This window comes from Aythya marila, assembly GCF_965140915.1.
Source record: "Aythya marila genome assembly, chromosome: 3".
In the NCBI taxonomy this organism is placed as follows: Eukaryota; Metazoa; Chordata; class Aves; order Anseriformes; family Anatidae; genus Aythya; species Aythya marila.
The window spans coordinates 67444397-67465811 of NC_139044.1; the positions used below are offsets into that span (position 1 = coordinate 67444397).

The 21415-nt window shown below is 38.1% G+C and overlaps 1 protein-coding gene across 1 annotated transcript in view; it reads left to right on the forward strand.

Annotated features, from left to right (window-relative positions):
- Positions 1-748: 748 nt before the first annotated feature.
- The window catches only part of GRIK2 (glutamate ionotropic receptor kainate type subunit 2), a gene marked incomplete at its 5' end in the record, with an annotated part of 393079 nt that continues 372412 nt past the window's right edge, over positions 749-21415 (forward strand). Inside the window, one exon of the mRNA XM_082757228.1 lies at positions 749-863. Coding sequence (XP_082613354.1) covers positions 749-863 — 115 coding nt within the window. The remainder of the gene's footprint in view (positions 864-21415) is intronic.

A 21415-nucleotide genomic window follows, 5' to 3' on the forward strand; every position in this document is an offset into this window, starting at 1 on the left:
CTATTAAAATGCATGAATTGATTTTTATAAAGCCGATTCCCTTCTCTCCTACAGCCCTCTCCTCTCCCTCCCCACCCCCGCCACAGATCCCTACAGATATTGTCCAGAACAACTGAAATACTAATAACAATTAAAAACACATATGTAAAACCGGGCTGCCTTTTTTTTTTTTTTTTTTTTTTTTTCCTCTGAGAACACTAGGCGATCAGATCGGTTGCATAATAGGAATTGGGAAGGCTGTCTGGCAGGCAGCCTTAAGACGAGAAGAGCTATCTCAATTTCTCTCACTTAATCTTGGCTTCGCGTCAGAAGCTGTGCAGCAGTGCAGTAGAATGGGAGCACGGCAAAAGCTTCGCCAGTAAAACGGCTGGTGCTCATTGACTCTCGCTATGTGGCGATACCTCAGCGGTTTCTCGAGCTGGATTACCTATTGATTTTCCTCCTTTCTTGCCTCCCAGGTTTACTCGGCTGGACATTGTGTGTGTTTGGATTTCTCAAGGATTCTCCCCCGACTAACATGGATGTCCCACCATTCCTTGCAGTTGAAGGTTGCTCCTTGGCGCAGTGAATGAAGAACATGCAGGGATTGCTAATGGGTTTGGGAAGCGTAGACTCTCTCCTCTGTCTGTGACCATGCCGTGATCGTGTCTGAGGGCCATCAGTTTACGTATCCTCGTTCTCACCCTACCGGGAAACCTGACGGCTTAGAAGGGGGAAGTAAGGCAGCGCGTGTGTGCATAGAAACATCATGAAGATTATTTCCCCTATTCTAACTAATCCAGTCTTCAGATGCACCACTAGACTCCTTCTTTGCTTACTGTGGATTGGATATTCTCAAGGAACTACACATGTATTAAGATTTGGTAAGATTTCCCGACACTTTTTCATTGTGCGTTTAAGCCTGAATGCGATTTACGTAGGATTGACTCAGAAATGGGTGCAGGGGGAGAGCTGGGACGTGCTACCGGAGTCAAGCACCGAAGTCCCTGTGCATTTTGCATCCGGAGGGATGAATTGCTGTGTGTTTTTTCTGTCGCTGCAGCTCATTGTAGCCGTAGTAACGGCACGGTGATGATAATTATAATAACAATGGAGAGAAAAATGACTGGCAAACGCGTTTGCCTAAGGCTCTGCGGAGCTTGCGTGGCTTCCTCGTAATGTACCTTTTTGTTTCCATAGTAGTGGAAAGCACGGCTAACGCAGTGCTTGATCAGTTAAAATCTGTCAACTAGTTGTTAAGTTTCGGTCGCGCGTCCCTGCTCCATCCGAGCCGACTCCGTATGGGCGCGACGCTGTAATGCGAGACCTGCGGGCTGGCTTCCCGGGCAGCGTTTGCCACTTCGGTGGCCTTTTGGGTTAAACAAGAGATGGTTTATGCCTTGTTCCGTGATCGCGAAAGAGTCTTTACGGAACTCTTCAAAAACACGGCTTTTATACGCGGGGAAAGTTCTAAGAGGTCCAACATGTCCCCCTCCTAACCCCTAAAAAAAAAAAAAAAAAAAAAAAAAAAAAGAGAGGGAAGAAGGGAGAACAAAAAACATCTATCGGAATGAAATTTCAAGGTGAGCAGAGCGGTTTCACAGTTTAAAGACTACCCCACCCGGACCATGCAACTAACCTTAAGAGCTCTGCGTGTGTCCGCGCGTGTGTACGTGTGCATAAGAAAGCAAGCGAGGGAGGAATTTCGGCCGCTGTGTATCCTCTGCAGAAGTTTTACAGCAAGCAAGGGCAGGACGGAAGGGAAAGTTAACCTCACTTCCGAGCCAGGATGTGCTGGCCGGGGAGCGCCTCCGGGCTGGGCCCCACGGCGGGACCCCGCGCCCGGTCCGCGCCCGCCCGGACACCGCAGGCGCAGCGGGCGAGGGGGCATCCCGAAAGTTGCATCCCCAGACAAGCGGCATCCTCTGTGCCTGCCGGCAGAGTGGCTGGAGGGAGGAAAGCACCTGCTCTCTCAGTGGCCGCTGTAAGCTGTTAGCAGCCGCTACAACCCTTTCCGTGGGGCACTAAAAGCTCTAGTCTTCGCCTGGGAGTAGCGCCTCGGTCTGCCTCTAATTTTGCTTAAATTCCCCCCCGTATGCACTTTTATGTGGGGAAGGTTGGTAATGATGAAAAAGTCACCAGGCTGCTACTGATCTCGTGTACTGAATTCCTAGTAGCACTTACTTTCTGCTTCCATCTGATCTAAAGGTGGTGCTTAAGGCACGTTGCTCCTAGCAACCGTCTTCAGGAATGCTTGTTTCTTTGGACATGGCTAAACGGGTCCGTATATCATTGCGGGGCTTATTTTGCATTCAGTCTGCTCCATAGTCATGGCCGTGAAATTAGCACCGGGGCTGCTTGCGGTCTGGCACTGTCCATCTGTCCGTCCTTCCCCAGACCGGGATTCATAGCCGGAGCCGAGGGTCGGTCTCCAGGACCCTTCAATTAATCTCAAAGGTAGCTATGTAAACAAGTATCTTCCCGGCAACACCATTAGAAAGAGGTGAGCATTCCTCCTTTAGGTTAGCATCCTCTCTGAACTGTTGATCCAACGTACCTGTAGAGACAGCCCTGGTGAGCAGCATTTTGGCAATGATCCTGACACCCGAGGCTGGTGCAGCGGGACTCCAGCACCCAGTGACATGGTGGCACAGGAATGTGTTTTTCTAGGCTAACTTCCCTTCCGAACTGCCTCCGGGTCATCTAGTCGGTTAATGGGTTACGCTCACTTCATTGTTTGTAGCAGCGAAGTATGAGCCTGCTTCTGAAGCACCGACTCCTTTTTCTTGTCTGTAAAAAGAAATGTCGCCAACCCAGCTGTGAGGCTTGGAAGCAAGGAGTGTTGTTTGGCTTATTTTAGTATGGGAGATCTTAGACGTAAGAGAGCCCGAGGAAGGTTTTCCCCTTGCTCAGCCGGGCCTGTTGCACATCCCTGCTGTGAGGAGTCTGGGTTTAGCCTGGTCCAGGTGCGTAGCGACTCTGACCGCCAGAGCCGCCCAGCCCCTTCCCCAGAGGGTGACATCTCTGTGCGTAGGGCATGGCGGGGAGGAGGGAAGGAACAGGGAGTTTTGTGAAAGAGCTTTGGTTATTTCTGATAGGGGATTTCCCTGCCGACTCCTCCGGGCTCCTTGTGCTATCTGTCTCTTCTGCGACCAGGAGGCCGGGATGCCCGTGCCTTCCCGTGGAGTCCTTCCCGAGAAGCGAGGGCTGAGGAGATTCCCTCCAGAAGGCAGCCTGCCAGCCCCCGTTCTTCTTACTCAGCCAGCAGCGCTATGGCAACGGGGGAGAGCTTGAAACCTGCCAGAGCTGCAGCCCCCTCATTCCTCCTGTGCAAATTAACCACCGTGGTTTCGCATTGTCCTTCCCACGGCTTCTGTCATTGTTGGGACTAGCCAGCACGTCCTTTCTCTCTCTCTCTCTCTCTCTCACTCTCACATACCTTTTAGCAACCACACAGGGAAGTCGAGCCGCCTGGGTCAAAGGCAGCAGGTTATTTTTGTCCGTGCTTTGTGGAGCAGGAATGGTGAGAGGCTGCTGTGATGGCATCAGTCACTCTCTGGCGGCACTCGAGTCGGGCAACGTGGTATTTGGGCATCACACCACCACCCTTCCTCAGTGCTACCTCACCTCATGGGGCTTGCGGCCAGTCCCCCTCCTCTGCCGTTTGTGAATCGCTTCCCACGGGCAAGCCTAGGGACTACTGAGAGTGAGGCTTGTACCCACCACACTCGAGGGTTTCAAACAAGAACAAAAAACATTGCTAAATTAAACCTAAGTGTATACCACTAATGTGGATAAAGGGCCGGGTCCCAGCTTGAGAAAGGAGAAAAGCAGCTGCCTAGCATTTGTCTCTCCGTAGCTAAGTGTGATGGAAACCGTTCCCTTATCATTTGGCACCGTACGAAAGCCCCAATCTGTGCCCGTCGGCAGATCCGCTCCATTATCGGGGATCGCGTTTCGTAGCTTTCCCATTCTCTGCTCCCGTGGAAGAGCCCGACGGCAGCTCCCGGGAAGCTCCGGTAACGCGGCCGGGCCGGGCCGAGCCGGGCCGCTCCGTACCGCTGCTGCGCTCCCCAGCCCCGGCCCCGCCGGGCCCCGCTCGCTTCTTCTTTTTTCTCCCCTCGGGGCACCCCAGCACTCAAGAGGCTGAATGAACAAGCCATTAAGAGCTGTTACCCATCAGCAACTCTTCACCTGTTTACACAAGCCTACTCGTCTCGTCCAAGGCAGTAAGACGCCGGGCTACTTAAAACCCCTCTTTTCTCCCCGGTTCCTATGCTTTCTACTTCCTTTGGACTACTCTAAAATACTCTTTATTTAAATTAGCCGCTTCGGGCCTTGTCCCTGCTGCCGAAGACAATGCGGAACAAAACCCTGCCCGTCCTCCCTACATCAAAGGTTTGAATACGGAACAGTGAGCGGGAGGTGAAAGAGGTTTGGCCCTTGCGTTTCCTAATTCCCCCTCAGGTAACTCAAGTGAAAGTGTGCGAAGGACTTCGGATCTCCTCCTCAGGGAGCCCACTGGCCTGCTAAGAGTTTCCCCACGTTACCGGGCATTTTTTTCTCCTTACTTCAGCTCTTTCAAAAAGAAAAGAAAAGCAGAGGCCCGTGTCTGTAGTCTTGCCTCGTCGCTGATTTGGCGTTATGGGTATTTCCAGTGAATCCCGGCTTCAAGCAGATGAGAAAGGTAGATGAGTGTTGCGGGTTAGAATGTATTATATATATAAAAAGGGGTAGGAGGGCACAAGGGAAGGAGTATTCGCCTACCCCTAATTTAAAAACAAAATAAAACCAAGAGGAAAGAGGTAGAATACTTTTCAAGGAATTAAGGTAGAGTTTTGAACTCTTCACAAAATAATTTCCTACTGTTGACCTTTTATTTTCTGAAGAAAAATAGATAAACAAAAAAGAAAAACAAAGCCAACGCACCAAATCATTACAAAACTTAACACTTTCCCGTTTTACTACACAAAAGGAAAACAGTTAAAATAGTTGCAAAGCAGAGCTATGGATGATCATGTAATCTTTGGGACAGAATAGAAAACGACCTAATTTTCAAATCCATTGTGGGAACTTAGAGAGGGAAACTCTGCACTTTGGAAACCTCTCTCGTGAAGGTGCGGCAGGGGTGTAATCTACCATACTACTTAACTGAGCTCCTTTGGCTCAAACGGATTGAGTTTATCTCCACAAAACTGTTTTCCCGAGACAGGGCTTGGCAAAACCAGCGAGGAGGCCAGCTTTCTGCGTCCATGGCTTGTGCAGTTGCCGGTGGTTGTCGAGCTATACGTTTCAAAGGTTCAGGTGACCACTTTTACCATCTAAAGCCAGCAAAGACGTGGAAAAGCAGTGAGAGCTAAGCCTCTGCAAAAGGTTATGAGACAAGCTCAAGTGATAAATAGCCGCTGGGTGATCAAGTAGAGATTTACCGGAATGGACATGCATTAGATCTCTTTGATGTGCAATTTCTTTCCTTTGGATTTTGCACTGGCACTCTTTCGTGGAAGGATGCAACCTTTCCGCGTGTATTTAAGAGAGAAACGAGAGAACGTACATAGCTGGTTTTGGTCGTGAAGGCAGCAGCCTGCCTTCCGATCCAGAGTGCGATGAATATCTGCAAAGTAAACACTTGTTGTAGCAGCCCTAGAGGTCCGTGGTTTGGTAATTCCAGCACTTAGAGCCAACGAATATTTTACTGCCAAGGACAAGAAGCTTTCAATACGTGTTAACATCCTCACGGAGACGAGTTCAAAATCAGTCTTATAAACAGCAACAGAAATCTTTGAAAGAAGAGTAAGGTTAAGAGCCTCGGGAAGGTAGCAAGGAGGTGAGAAGCATTGTTATTGACTGCTCCAGATTAAACAGCGCAGAGGAAGATTTCAATTTGATAACGTCACAGCCCTTCCTGTTTTTCTTTGCTGCTTCTGCTGACAATTTGGTAAGGTAATTAAATTGGCTGATTGAAGTCACAGTGGTCATGGGGCGATAAAGACCATTTGGATTTAATGGAATTTAGAAACAACAGTGCGCTGCACACAACTCTTACAGAACGAGAATTTTAATGACTCATTCAGGGTGCTGACTACGTAGAACGTCCTGGACGAGTTTAATTGAAAGGGCAAAGCAGATTAGCTGTATACAGTCTTTATTGCACTAGATAGGGGAATTAGAATGATCCTTTTAAAAGACTCATTATTGTATTATCAAGATTTAATGTAGGTTAAGAAAGCTTTCATTCGTGTGGACTGTCTGGAACATCCCCAGATCATTTCAGCCGGTGTTTGGAGCACCAACAGCTTTGTAAAGAATTTTCACACAATTGTCCGATAGATTGGGTGGTGAGAAGTATAACTCACTATTTTCTGGCTGCTACCTGGCTTTTGAAGTGATGCAAAGTTCAAATAATACCTGCTATTTAAATGTTGTCGACAAATGAAATGGTTTATGTCACTGGAGATAAGAACCCAGAGAAAAAGAGATTTACTAGCATTCTCTAAATTAAAATATTAGAGTTTATTTTATTTTAATTCATTTTATTTTGTAGAAGAGAAAATACCCTTTTGCTTTAGGAAAAAAAATCAAATATTTTGCAGTCATTGCAAATAATTGCAGATCTTTGTCCCCTACTTGATTTATTTACCTTTTCTCTTTCTTAGTTTTAACCTTCACTCTCTCTAATCTCTTCCAGAGGAGCAATTACTAGAAGTTCTGTCAATAACGGAAAAGAGAAACTAGAAGGTGCCTTATTTCCGTACTCTGCAATCTGCAAGGCAAATTAATGTTCCCCGAATAAGCTTTTTATAACGTTATGCTGTAATGTTTGTTGGAAGATTAGATTAAACAATATGATAACATAATATCATTATGCAGTCACGTCTGAATTGGAATATGGAGAAACAAAGATCACTATCATATTAATGCTTATAATTTTGTGCTTTTTTTCTCTGAGTCTTTTGGGTCCTTTATTCTACAGTAATAATAGTCTTAGGTTTATATATTGCCTTCAATTTAAACAGCCAGAGCTTTCAGTAATGCAAAGAGAACAGAACAAACATGTAATGATCATTATTCCAATTACTGGAGCTCAGCCAGCTCTGGATAAACTAGGTGATGTTCTAATACTATGTACAACACTAAACAGAAGCTCTAAAAGTGTATTCTTAATTTCATTAAAAGGTAATTCTTAACGAATTAAAACTACATTTTTTTTTTCGGGGGGGAGGGGGGGGGGAGGGAGCAAGAATTAGAATTGACCCATGGGTGTGGTGCTTAAGACTAATCTTTTTGCACCTGCTGCAAAGATATATTTGGATAAAATTTTGCAAGTGATTTGGATTAGAATGGATTCAGATTATCTTGAAACTTATTCTTCTGTAGTCTTTCCAAAAGGCTACTGAAATAGAATAACTCGTGTATGAGCAGATTTAGAAGTTATGTGTCTTTCAAATAAAATACACATTCTTAGATCATATATTTTTAAAGTGCTTCCACTTCTAGGCCTTTCTGACTGGGCTAAAGAAAAACAAGTTCTTTGGTAGTAATGTGACTGATGTCTATGGCAGGGATAGTTTGAAGCATACCTACACTGTAGCCTTTGGATAAAAAAGCTGGTCCTTAAATAATAAAACTTTATTAAATAATAAAATTTTTGTTGTCAACACATCAGAAGATTAATTAATTGATGGGTTTGACAGAATTTCATCTTTAGATTTGGGAAAGTAGAGTCATACATTTTTGCTAAATGTCTATTTTATTGTATTTGTACTTACATTCTCAAACTTTTAAAACTTGTTTATCAATAAAATGGTTATCAGGATTTAAATGTCAGTTAAATTAGGAATGTTGAAAATATCTACTGATGATTCAGTATGAAAAAAAGCAAAACAAAACAAAAACAACCCTGTTTGTCAGAGTCACTAATTCTTATAACTCAGTAACGCTGACCGAAGAGTCCAGGGAGAATATAATATAACTCCAGGATCTGTACAGTAGACTTCAAGATTTATTTTTTTTTAATTCAATGTGTGATTGATTTTTTTATCTTCTTTTCTTTTATCTTAATATTTTAATGGATGTCTCTGATATTTCCCAGTCATATAACAACCGATCTGAATTTAAAGGGTGTAGCTAAATCTAGCACCAAATGATCCATGCTGTAGTTTTCAATGGATGAGTGGAAAATGTAAAGTTATTTTATCTAAGAACAAAGTCATTTTGGAAGAACCCCATCCTTCTCCTCCCCCCCCCCTTTTAAAAAATCTTTTGATTCCTTCACTGTTTTTTCCTTAATTTTGCAATAGGTGAAATGCAAAATGATTACTTAACTAGTTAAAAGGGAAATGATAATGTTATTTTATCATTCCTTTTTGAAAAATCTTGGCTTTCTGAGTTTTCTGGAAAAATAAAAATTGAAAGGCCTCTTTTCTACCTAAAACCCAAACTTCTAGTGCAAGCCAAGTTTTAGGCCTCCTCTGCAATATATGGAGAGTGAAGCTGGGAGAAAGATTAGACAAGCTTGGCTTAGAGTGGATCACTCTTGCATAGCAAAACTGGGCACCACAGTACAAAAAGGATGTAAAACTGTTGGAGATCGTTCAGGGGAGTGTGACAAAGATGGTGAAGGGCCTAGAGGGGAAGACACATGAGGAGCGGCTGAAGTCACTTGGCCTGTTCAGCCTGGAGAAAAGGAGGCTGAGGGGAGACCTCATTGCAGTCTACAGCTTCCTCACGTGGGGAAGTGGAGGGGAAGGCGCTGATCTATTCTCTGTAATCACCAGTGATAGGACCCGTGGGAATGGTGTCAAGCTGAGGCAGGGGAGGTTTAGGCTAGACATCAGGAAGAGGTTCTTCACTGAGAGGGTGGTGGCACACTGGAACTGGCTCCCCAGTGAAGTAGTCACTGTACCAAGCCTATTGGAATTTAAGAAGCATTTGGACTGTGCAGTCACATGGTCTGAATTTTTGGGCAGACCTGTGTGGTGCCAGGAGTTGGACTTATGGATCCCTTCCAACTCAGGTTCTATGATTCTAACTAAGGTTGGATGAACCCTGCTTTTCCTGAAATCAGCTATATAGAGGAAGTGAAGGTGGATGGATTGGGGTTTTGTTTTTCTCCCCAGATTCTGAGTTTTATTGCCACACTGAATTCAAATTCTCAGGTAGGAATTTAAGAGGGAAAGATGAATTTGTCAATGACTCAACAGCTTGTTCCTGACATTAAAATTAAAAAATGGCAAAATAGAATTCTCACTCATTCTTCTCAAATCTCACCAGCAAATGAGCGGTGCATGTTCTCACAATAGGTAATCACAATCAGTCCTATAAATATGGACTTTTGTTGTTGCTGTTGTTGTTGTTGTTGTTGTGAAGATATGTTTTTATCTGATTGCTTACTCTACAGAACCTTATTGAGCAAACTTTATCAAGCTTGGTTCAAAACATACAGAATTACTCCAGGTTTTGAAAAGCATGCCATCTTCGCATTTATCTCTTTCTCTATTTCCAGTAAAATATTTCAAGTATTATATATCTCTGGATACAAAAATAAGTATTACTTTCAAGTATGGTTATATTTATTTTTTTTGTCATAAGGTAACTGATGCTGAATTTAAAACACTTTTATTAAAATGCACATTTGTGTGCATATACACTCTTAGTACATAATAAGCTGGGTAAATTTATTAAGGATTCCTTTATAACTGAACATTTGGGCTTTTATACTTCTCCAGGAGCAAAATATATACCAGTTATATCAACCAGAAAAACTAACTAAACATGTGTCAGCTGTATGGATCAGCTTATATTTATGCTGTTATTTAAAAAATACTGTTAGTACATGACATACTGAATAGTCCATAATAATAAAAGAAATACCAAAAGTAGTAAGCATGATACATTTACATAAAATATCTGAGTCTCATAGTTCACAATGTTCAACTTTCAGCTTTTTATTGTTTTTATTTTATTTTATTTTATTTTATTTTATTTTATTTTATTTTATTTTATTTTATTTTATTTTATTTTATTTTATTTTATTTTATTTTATTTTATTTTATTTTATTATTTTTAAACATGTAATCAAATAGTTTAAGTCCTGCCTCAACAGTTCATGTTGTAAAACCTTGAAGAAAGTAGTTCTTTTAGTTGGAGACAGAACAAATCTTCTATTCCTACCTATATTGTTAGTGTCAGTACTTGATCTTCAGTCAATACAAGCAACCTAGATTGTCAGAGAAATATATTCATTGATAGTGCTAAGAGGATTTATGTTGTGTGTTTTTATTTTTACATTGATATGAAATCTGCATGCAGTAGGTAAAGCTTCTTACATGTTAGTCCTTCACAGCTACATTTTATGGGTCAGATATTGAAATAAGATAAATTATAGTACAGTTTAGGTATGATCCTTTTCTAACTTTTCATTCAGGTCAGTGTCTTATGTTAATACAAAATTAAATAAGAATCGGAGTTGTATGTTGTTGGACACTGTTTAGAGAAAAAATGTTTTATATCATTCTAATGCTAAAGCTAAGCAATTATGTTAATGTCCATAGAAACCTATTTATTCTAGATATACTCATTGCCTTGAAAAGTTTGTGATAGAGTTACACGACTAGATCCATAGCTATGTTGAGTAAATTATATAGTGCTCTTCAAGTCAAACCATTTTTGCTGTTTGCATTAGCTAAAAATCTCAGTACAGAATCTGCTTTTCCTTGATTTTTTTTTTCAATTATCTTTTAAGATTGCACTACACTGTTTTTACACCTGAATTTGTCTTTTTTTTGTTTGTTTTCATTAACAATGTTTAGCAATATACTATAAAAAAAATCAATGTAATAATTTCAAGAAGGGTTAAAACCCATTACCCACTGATTAAAGATACTATGGTCCAGGAGCCCCATAGAAGTTATTTTGCAGAATAAACATTGCAAAACTATATACATGAATAACAATGAAGTACATGAAGTTTACACATTCTGTAAAAGGAGTTTATTTTTTAAAGCAAAAACTTCGCTGTTATTCAGCACCATTTATCATATGAGACACTAACCAGATAAATCTTTGAAAAGAAATTCCATGTTGCCTATTCCTTAAGGAATTAGGTAAAAAGGAATATTAGGGAAATTAAAATCAGAGTGCTCTAAATCAGAGCAATAATTTGCTCTTCAAATGCTGGATCATAGAAGTTTTTAACGTTTTTTTTTTTTAACCGAAACATTTATGTCCATCTTGTTATACACATTTTACTCATTTAAGAAACTGAAAATTGTTCGTAAAATTCATACAGAACTTTTAAGAAATTTTCAGCATGCATTCAATTATTACATAAAAAAATCATTGTTATTGCTTCATATTTTGTTGCTTAACAAGGACCAACCCTAGGGAATCTAATTTGTAAAATCATAATTTCTCTGATTTTTATTGTACAATACCATTTAAGTTTATCATGGCTTACTATACCTACCAAATTTTCCTGTACAAATATGGGTAATTTTTTTCATTCAAATTGAAAGAAGAACCTAAAACAATTATCTTTTCCAGTTAATAATTACGCTTTTTTTTTTTTTTAAGTATTTATACTTGCTTAGAACTATCTAGCCTTTCTGGTGTTATATGGCACCCATATATGTGTCTTTCTTGTTCACAGAAGAATGACCATTTGATATTTCACAGAATCACAGAATGGTTGAGGTTGGAAGAGACCTCTGGTGATCATCTAGTCCAACCCCATTCCAAGCTGGGTCACCTGTGCACGTTGCACAGGATGGCACCCAGGCAGGTTTCGAATATCTCCAGACAAGGAGACTCCACAGCCACTCTAGTCAAAGTATTTCAATCTCTGAAACTGGCAACTGAAAATGTACAAAACATAAGGCCAGTGCCTGGTCATAACTAATACAATGCAAAAGTGGATTTCTTTTTTTTTTTTTTTTTTTTTTTTAAGAAGATATATTATGCACTGAGTGAGTATGTCTTGCAGATTTTTAAAAACTGTACTTTTGTGTGAGTCCATTTTCAGAGAAGTGTGATTTTTGGATAATAGTTTTTTGGTGCTCACCTTCATACCTTGGGCTATTTTAGACAAGGAACTACTTAGACATGTCTCCAGATATCCCTGAATACGCTACTCTGTTTGTTTGCTTGTTTGTTTGTTGGGGGGGGGGAGGGGGGGGAGGGAGAAAGAATCCATAGGTCGCATGCAGGTAGTTTGAGAACAATAATGCAGCTGTGTTAAATGTCTTAAGTGATGAAAATGCAGAACACAGAAAGGAACTGAGAATGGTTAGTGGAAAACAAAACAAAACAAAACAAAACACCACCACCAACAAAACAAAACTCCAAATCCAATGTCTTACCTACAAAGGCTATATATACCATGCAAACAGTAAAATTGTTATTAAATATTTTATTTATGCCCACATTTGATCTTTTTGTAACTGTGAAGCAAATGTACACAGAGACAATTCAGGGGAGGTGGTAAGCTTCATCTGTAAACAGCTGAGGGAAGATGGAAATTTGGGAAAGAAACGTGCAACACTTTTTCAACACTACTATAAGTTTGAATGTCCTTGAGAAGGAAAGGCTATAAAATATGACTGTCATTAAAACTTATCTTTTCAGATCTCAGCAGACTCTATCAGTCACAACATTCAAAATGCCTGCAGAAACTTTATGACTGCGATATGGCTAAGAAAAATGTCTGAAAATGTATTAATCCAATTTTGTAATATCTTTTTAAACCTACCTATCCAGAGGAAAGCCACATTTAAATATCAAATCAGTGTTAGCTAATCGCGACATCATCAATTTTACCCATTTGTGACTCTTTGTTTCTAGACATTGGGTATTCCAAATTTAAATACGCAGTTGTATCATTTTGTGATCATTAATGTTCATTATGCATTTTATTTGTCTAAACTTAAGGTTAGACTGTACCACATACATATATATCTATATATATGTGGTACATATATATATAAACATAGCTTGGGTTGCTTTACTGAGCCTTTTCCACTCTTTTCATGGGAAGGTGCTTCAGTTGGATAGAAACGTTGCATCTAGCTGTTTTCCCATTGGTTTCATTTATTCTCCTGACTGTTTCCTTCTAGATTGCTAGTAGGATTGCTTCTATAGAAAGTTGTATTGCATGCTTTTGGAAGCCTTGTTTTCCCCTGTTACTACACACCATTCCAAATTCCTTTTTTATTTTGGAGTTGCACTGTGGGCTTTCTTATTCATCAAAACACATCTGATGGTTATAAGGACAGAAAATTAAGCTGCTCCACTCTAGTTAAACATTTACAAAGCTAAACAGCAATGTTTTCACTATAGAATAATATATACTCAATAATAGATTATTGGATGTTTGATAGTAGGTCCCTTTATTTTTATTTATTTTTAGCAGCCATCAGGGTGACACAGTATATCTGTGAATTGAACAAAGTAACTAGGCAGCAATAGTCTTATAATTGCAGGCCTATGTGAGTGTGTGCACATATGTAAGTTTTCTTGTGATGGTTGCCCAAATGCAGGGAGAAAAAAAAGCAAAAAAAAAAAAAAAAAAAAAAAAAAGCTGAAGAATCTCTCCTTTTCTGGAGTTGTTGTTTAACATAAACTGGGAGAATTGCCTGAGGGTATATCAGCGGTCTTTGATGGAAGGTCTCATAAGGACTATCCATCTGCTTCCTGACAAATAGTGTGAGGATGGGATAGCAAGGAATTGTGAAGGTGGCAGAAACTCTTCTCACGTAGTGTGATCTTTGTGAATATTTTCAAAATGCTCATGAAAACAAACAAAAACAAATTCAAGAATGAAGCTGTGAAATTCAGCAAAAAACACAGTCAAGCATACTCATGAAGTTTAAAAAAAAAAAAAAAAGAAAGAAAAAAAAGAGGACAGTGCAGAATATCGTATCCTCAGAAAAAAAGAGCTAAACTCTGTGAATGAAATTAAAACATGCTGTCACGCATTTACCCCCCCATTCTCCCTCAAACCCTCCACACCCCACAGCTGCTAAGGGTTTGGAAATGGTACTCATTAACACATCAACTTGTTTTACAATGGAGTGATAGCATGAGGGAAATCTTCATTTAGAGAGTGAATTTGCTTCTGCCCAGAACCACCTTCATGTTCTACCTCCAGCCTACCTTGACATTGTTGTAAGGTGCTTATGCTAATAATGCCAGGTGCAACAAGTAGTACTGTAAATCAGAAGATCATATTAAAGTTCATTTCTATTGAACTGACAGCCTAAAACTACGACACTACAACTAGCATACTGGCAGTTTTTTTCCCAGCCTTTGCTGTACTAAGTCTTGAGCACTGTACAGTACTTTGCAGAGCAACTAGTGAAGTCTTGAAGAGATAGAGGGTCTTCATTACTACCATATATGATTAGACCCAATTTTCACAAAAGATTACCCACATGGATATCTTCACAAATATGGTTAATAGGTGGAAAGCCAGAATGTATTTTATTCCCATGAATCCTCCTGTTGAACCATATTTTTTAAAAAACAATAAGCCAAAGAAAGTGACTAAATCTTAGCCTATGTTTTAGACCTTGTTTAACTCTGAGGCTGAAGTCATACATGAAAGCTCATGTTGTCTACTTTGGCAGAAAATAAAAATACTGAAAACCAGAAAATATTGGCTTTGCTTCCATCCTAAGGATAGCTGAGCTTTTTGTGCTAAGCAGAATGAGAGAAAAAATGGAAGGCACTAGTCCGGGTGATAATGAAATATATTTCAGTTAGGAAAGATGATTGTGCTGGTGAAGAAAACGATTTTCTGTCAGGATTGGCAAAGGAAATTAATATACTAAGATTTTTGGATGCACATTAAGAGTTCTAAAACATCTACCTTTAGTACAGTATTTTATGTTTGCATTGATATTGAGCTAGAACTACAGAGGATTACCGTTCTTTTGCTTTTTAAAAACATCTTTAGTGCATATTTTATAATTAGATTTTTCTTAATTAAATTTTACATATTCTTTGGAAATCAGTTGCTTTTCAGCAGAATTTGAGACTTTTAGATATTCATTTAGGTTGACTTATATCACAGGCAAACATTTTTGAAGAAAAAGTTTATTTCAGAGCTAAGACTAATGTTTAAACTTCTTCTGTAAAGACTACTAGCTTTTTTTTATATATGATCTTTCTTCAGTAGGAAACATTTTATTTTTTATATTTATTGTATTGTATTTTTTTGCTTCTCTTATCAACTCTGTGGTCAGTTATGCAAACAGGGAACAACTTAAACCTTTCAAATGTGATAAGTTTCCATTTTCAAAAGTGCCTTAAATTTAATGTGCTGCAAATTCCTGGGGTAATGGGCTTCAGGCATGCTATAACTTCACATAAGTGAACAGTGTTTTACCTTAACTAGGTCTACATGATTCAAGACATATGTGTTTTATCTTTCTCTGCATAAGATTTAATGTAGGTGTAATCCCATCTTTCATAATAAGAAATGTTATGAATCTCAAAATGCAAATGATAGTAGGTCATATCTCTTTCAGAGACAGTTTCAACATTACCTTCTTTCAATATATGTTATTAGGAAAGGAACAGATAAATATATAAATATTTTATGCTATTGAGATAATCTTTCTAGAAGTCTAGAAAGTCATGAACAACAGAGGAAGGAGACTAATGAATGGTTATTCACTTTTTATTAAAAAATATGGCAATTTAAATGTTTTCAGGTAATGTATTAAAAAGAAATGAAAAGAAGCATGTACTATGAATAAGAAAAACATGTAATTCATTGCCTGTGAATGTTCTGGCCCCTAGCCTCTCAGTAATTACCAATGTTTAAAGAAGAAAGGTCACCACTGGATACTACTGCTACTTTTGGCTCTGTAAGTCCCTAAATTGTGGAAAATCAAAGAAACTAGAGTAAGAGTTATTCCATGTTTGCCTTGTTTTTTCCCTTTCCCTTAAATTTTGACTATTACACTGTGTTGAAAACAGGGTAGTGTGTATTGGAAAAATAGGTCTTTTTGATGCTACTTTACAGCTGTTCTTATGTTATGTTTTCTGTAATATGCATAAGTATAGAATATATAAAATGATATCATTGAGTTACAGTGCTGTTACTGGAGATTAAGACAAAGAAAGTTAAGAATCAAGTAATACATTCTTCATATATGAATAAAATAATTAGAGCAGAGGAAAAGAGAATTTTAAAACACATGCTAAATATGATGTAAATAACAAATGGTATATAGCACTCGGCAAAGCAGTATTCAGCCAAAGGTAATCACTCAGCTCTGCAGTGGAAAATGTGGAAATACAGTTCTGGAGCGGGGTCACAAAGACACAGCTCATTTATCTTTTTGGAGAAAGATGTCAATACAATCCAGGTAGAACATCTCTACACAAGCATCACAGTCTTTATATAATGTAATTTCAGCATTTATGCAGAACAGAATGTTACTTTAAAAGCTTAACGTTATTCTTGGAGGTCTCCAGGTAAAATACTAAACAGTCTGGATAATTTCAGTTATCTGAGGTCTGTGCCAGCAGCGGAGCTAATGGCCTATTGAAATGTACATGATAGCTACACAAGCTTGTATACAACTTTCAGTTTCTTGTATTGCTTCTCTCAAAAGAATATATGCAGCCAGGGTAGAAATGTGAGAATGTTTCCTAGAAACTTGGAGGTAATATTATCTTTTATCTTATTCATCAAAAAAAAAAAAAAAAAAATCCTTCTGGGCATAGATATTAGTGATTTTAGTGATTTAGAAACTGGAAACTTCTATTTTAAGACCATAGAAAGTGGAGAGCATAATTTCATATTGTAATCAAACTCTGCTGCTGAGAAACATTCCTGTGTCACAAGAAAGATCTATTGACCGTTGTTAGATCAATAGATCACTTTCATCATTACCTCTTAGTAAGAAAGTTTATTATTTAAAATGATCCTGTAGCTCCCCAGTGGGGTAGTTGAAAGTCCAAAGCCCAAAAGGATAATTGGCTCACTACTTCCACAAACTAAAGCAGTATGATTTCATCTTTAAATGACATCATCTTAATGGGGAAAGTCATGAAGATTGTGATGCCTTGTTAAGGATGGTGTGTTTATGTACTGCAAACATTAAACACAAGATACAGAGCTTTCATCCATATGCCAAGATTCTTCATGTGTCAATTTTAGAAATATTTCCTTAGGACAAAATAAAAAGGAGCTCTACAAGTATAGCTGTATTTGAAGCTAATGATACAATTATGAAATAAGTGGTTACAGATGAATGTAGAGAAGTCCAGTTTAAGGATTTCCTTACCTGTCTGATTTAGATATTCTTGAAAATATATCTCCCAAGATCTTACTCGTTTGGCTGGATGCTACTCAAACAAACAAACAAACAAACAAACCACCAAACAACAACAACAACAACAAAAAACAACCAACCAAAAAAAACCCAACAACCACTACCAACAACAAAAAGATAAATGTTGTCAGTGTCCAGACAAATACACGATAGAGAAATTGCAGTAGTATTAAAATACAGTATTGCTTTGAATGGACGAATTTAAGCAAGTACTATACTTGAATAATAGCCAGTGGTTGTCAGGAATCTGCAAATGGTTATGAACATTTCTTTTTGTTTGTTTGTTTTATGATATTGATAACTGCTGAAAAATCATTTAAAAATATTAAAGCTTACAGAAATAGAAAATTTTAAAATTTCCAAGTCCTGTTCTTATTTATGGAGTAGTAGATAGATAGTAGATACATATGAAGTTTACCTCCCATCCCCACAAATTAATGTGCATATATGTGTGCATAATATACCCTTATAGTCAAAAGGACAAAGAAACAAACAAATTACAAAATTGCCTGTGTATAAGACTAATTTATAAAATAACATCTGTGCAATAACTTCGTAGCTTTTGTTTACTAACCTCAAATTTGGATTTAGAAATATTGACACTTTTGGCTTTCAAATTTGAATAAGTTTAGAATCTTTTTTTTTTTTTTTTTTTTTTTTTTTTTCTTGTGTCCATACTAAAGTAATAATATTTTCTTTATTATGTGAAATCCTGTGAGCTCAGTTTTGAGTTTGAAAGACTTTTTTTTTTTTTTTTGTAAGACAAAATATTGCTGCTTTCTTTTTGCAATCTGGTTAGAATTTATATATTTTTAGAGAGTCTACAGAAATAATCTTCAATTTTTATCTTCTTAGAAGAGGAATGGTAATTTGTCACCATCAGAAAACCTTAAATTACACTGCCTCTGAATTAAATTGAAATCTAAACTTATATTCCTTATCCTCTTCTCTCTCCCTTCCTCCCTTCCCCCCTTTATTTTATTTTTTTGGATAAACCTAACTATTCAAGAATATCTTTGATTTTTTTTTTTTTTTTTTTTTTTTTTTTTTTTTGTCTCTAAGGGAATGTTTGAAAGATACTTCACGTTAAGTAGAACTGTAAATTATTAACATATAAACTGTTGCTGAAGAACTCCCAGTGTGGATATTGTTGCTGTGGAAGAAGAATGTTCTAAAAGGAAGAGGTCAGGTAGAAACAGGCATTCTTTTATTCACGTGTGAAGCTATTCAAGAACAGTTATTCAAGAGTTCTTGTGCAAGAACTCTACAAATAAGGGCCAAAAAATTTTGATCACTGGTTTCAATAAATACTACAGACTAGTCTGTATACTACATGTGTATTAATAGCATTTCAGCAAAGTTAAAATTATGTGGCCATAAACTATCTTAGCTCTATGCCCACCCACTTTTTTCCTCTTTGCTCTTTCCAATTGATAATGTAATGAAAGATTGTTCTGAAAGTGAGACAAAGGACTTTCTTTTTCTCCTCAGTTATAATACTATTTTAATGACAATCTGTAGAAGTAGTAAAATAAAGGCTACTGCAAATTTATGATTCATGCTACATTTTAGTCTGTTACAGAATCACAGAATGGTTGAGGTTGGAAGGGACCTCTGGAGGTCATTCAGTCCAATGTCCTTGCTGAAGCAGGTTGCCCAGTATCATGCCCACTCAGTCACAGAATCACTGAATTGTAGAATGGTTTGAGTTGGAAGAGACATTAAAGATCATCTAGTTCATAGAATCATAGGACCATAGAATATCCTGAGTTGGAAAGGACCCATAAGGATCATCAAGTCCAGCTCCTGGCACCGCACAGGTCTGCCCAAAAGTGTAGACCATGTGACTAAGTGCACAGTCCAATTGCTTTTTAAATTCAGACAGGCTTGGTGCAGTGACTACGGCCCTAGGGAGCCTGTTCCAGTGTGCAACCACCCTCTCAGTGAAGAACCTCTTCCTGATGTCCAGCCTAAACTTCCCCTGCATCAGCTTAACACCATTCCTGCGGGTCCTACCACTGGTGTTTACAGAGAATAGGTCACCTGCCTCCCCACTCCCTCTAAGGAAGGGACTAGTTCCAAGCCCCTTGGCATTGGCAGGGACACCTTCCACTAGATCAGGTTGCTCAAAGCCCCATCCAACCTGTGCACTTCATCCTTCATCACTTCCAAGGATGGGGCATCCACAATTTCTCAGGACAACCTGTTCTTGTGCCTCACCACCTTCACAGTAAATAATTTCTTCCTAATATATAATCTACTCCTAATATTTAATCCAAATCTCCCTGGTTTTAGTTTCAACAGTAGATTTTACTACCATCTTGGTTTCTTCTCTCAGACTGGTATGTTGAATTCTGACTGTTAGGAGATCAGTTTTCTCTCAACTTTTTGTATATGTTATTGGTGAAATAACCTAGAAGGCAGGCAGCCTTCTCACAAGGATTTTATAACTGAATCAAGGGTGTAGCAAACTAAAGAATTGAAGTGTTGAAAGATTAATTCCTCACTTTTGCATTAAAGAGTCAGGAAATGTTAATAACAAGGTGGAATATGGATTTGCGTAGTAATCTGTTATTGCTTTCCTGCTTATGCTTTCCAGTTTCTGCAATAATTAAGGATATTTAAATTTTAAAGAAAAAGTAATCAGCCAGTATAGTAGACAGTATTAGTAGCTAATATTGTCTTGTAACAAATCAAAGCACAAGTGTACCAACCATTTGAATATACATCAAATAGATTTGTACATATATTTTACACGAAGTTTAAAACACACTTAGAGGTTGAAAATTATATCTAAAAAATATAGAGATGGAGTCTGAAGTGACAGTGTTTAGATCTAGTATATACTTGTGCAATAATCTTGATGCAGAATTTGACCAAGAACATTTTAGTCCTCTTATAAAGGAACTTTGTGTTATTCTCTTCTCATACAGTATAATTCTCTGCTAGAGTCCTAAACTTACACTAGATTTTTCCTACTCAAATTGAGGCTTACTAAACACTCCCGGACTGTTAGTCTTTTGTGCAGTTCAAAGGATGTCAATGAGGGTATTTAAGTCTGATCAAGCAGAAAGAAATATTACACAACGTGATCTTAGAATATACCAAATTGTAACTAAATTTGCACCTAATTTTTAAGGGGGGTAAACACATATATTCCTACGCATAGGAGTCCACAGGAAGTGGAATCACTTTGACTACATCCAGTCACTTACTAGCTTTTCTGGTCTTGCTGTCTGAATAATTTTACAGAATTTTGTAGATCTCCATTGCTATTAAATCTCTTTCACAAACAGTCTAGACTATGGGGAAAAGAAAAACAAGAAGAAGAGGAAGAAGAAGAAAAAAATAATCTGAAATGTTTATTCAATTAAGAATAGTTTATACAATTTACTAACACAATGGCATTTAGAATGGTAGATTTTAATTATCTATGCCCTGTTCTAAACCTTTAATATAAATGGCCATTGGCATATTTCCATTATTTAGATGTGCACTCATGTTTGTACCTTCCTTGGAAATGTATGTTCAGAGTGGACACACACTATTCCAGAATAAACACATAGTATTAATGAAATAATTATAGCATTATGACACACCTGTATAAGCCAAGAAGAGCTTGCAGACCAAATATTCAATTTTTACCCAAGTTTGAGGCTTTCTGAATGTGGAATGATCTTATATCATCCTATAACACAGGGTTGTCTTAGAAAAAGGTACCCTATGTCTCAAGATGAATTGTGAAGCAAAGGAGTTCTACAAAGAGGCTTAAAACTGGTTAGTTGAGAACTGTTTAACTATCTGAGTTTACTTAGCATTTACTTAGCATTACTGCCTTCAAGGACTTAAACACCATAATGAATATCAAAATTAAATATTCCTAGCAACTAAATTTGCAAAAAATTTGTTTTACATCGTAATTTTACAATTATTAATTACAAACTTGATGCAATTTCCATCTTCATAAAAGATTGTGCATTTTCCATTCCACATTTACCAGAATATATTTACCAGAGTATATTTAACAAAAAAACAGAGGTTTGAAAATCCCTCTGTCATTCAAAGCAAATTTTGTGGACTCTGGTTCACTT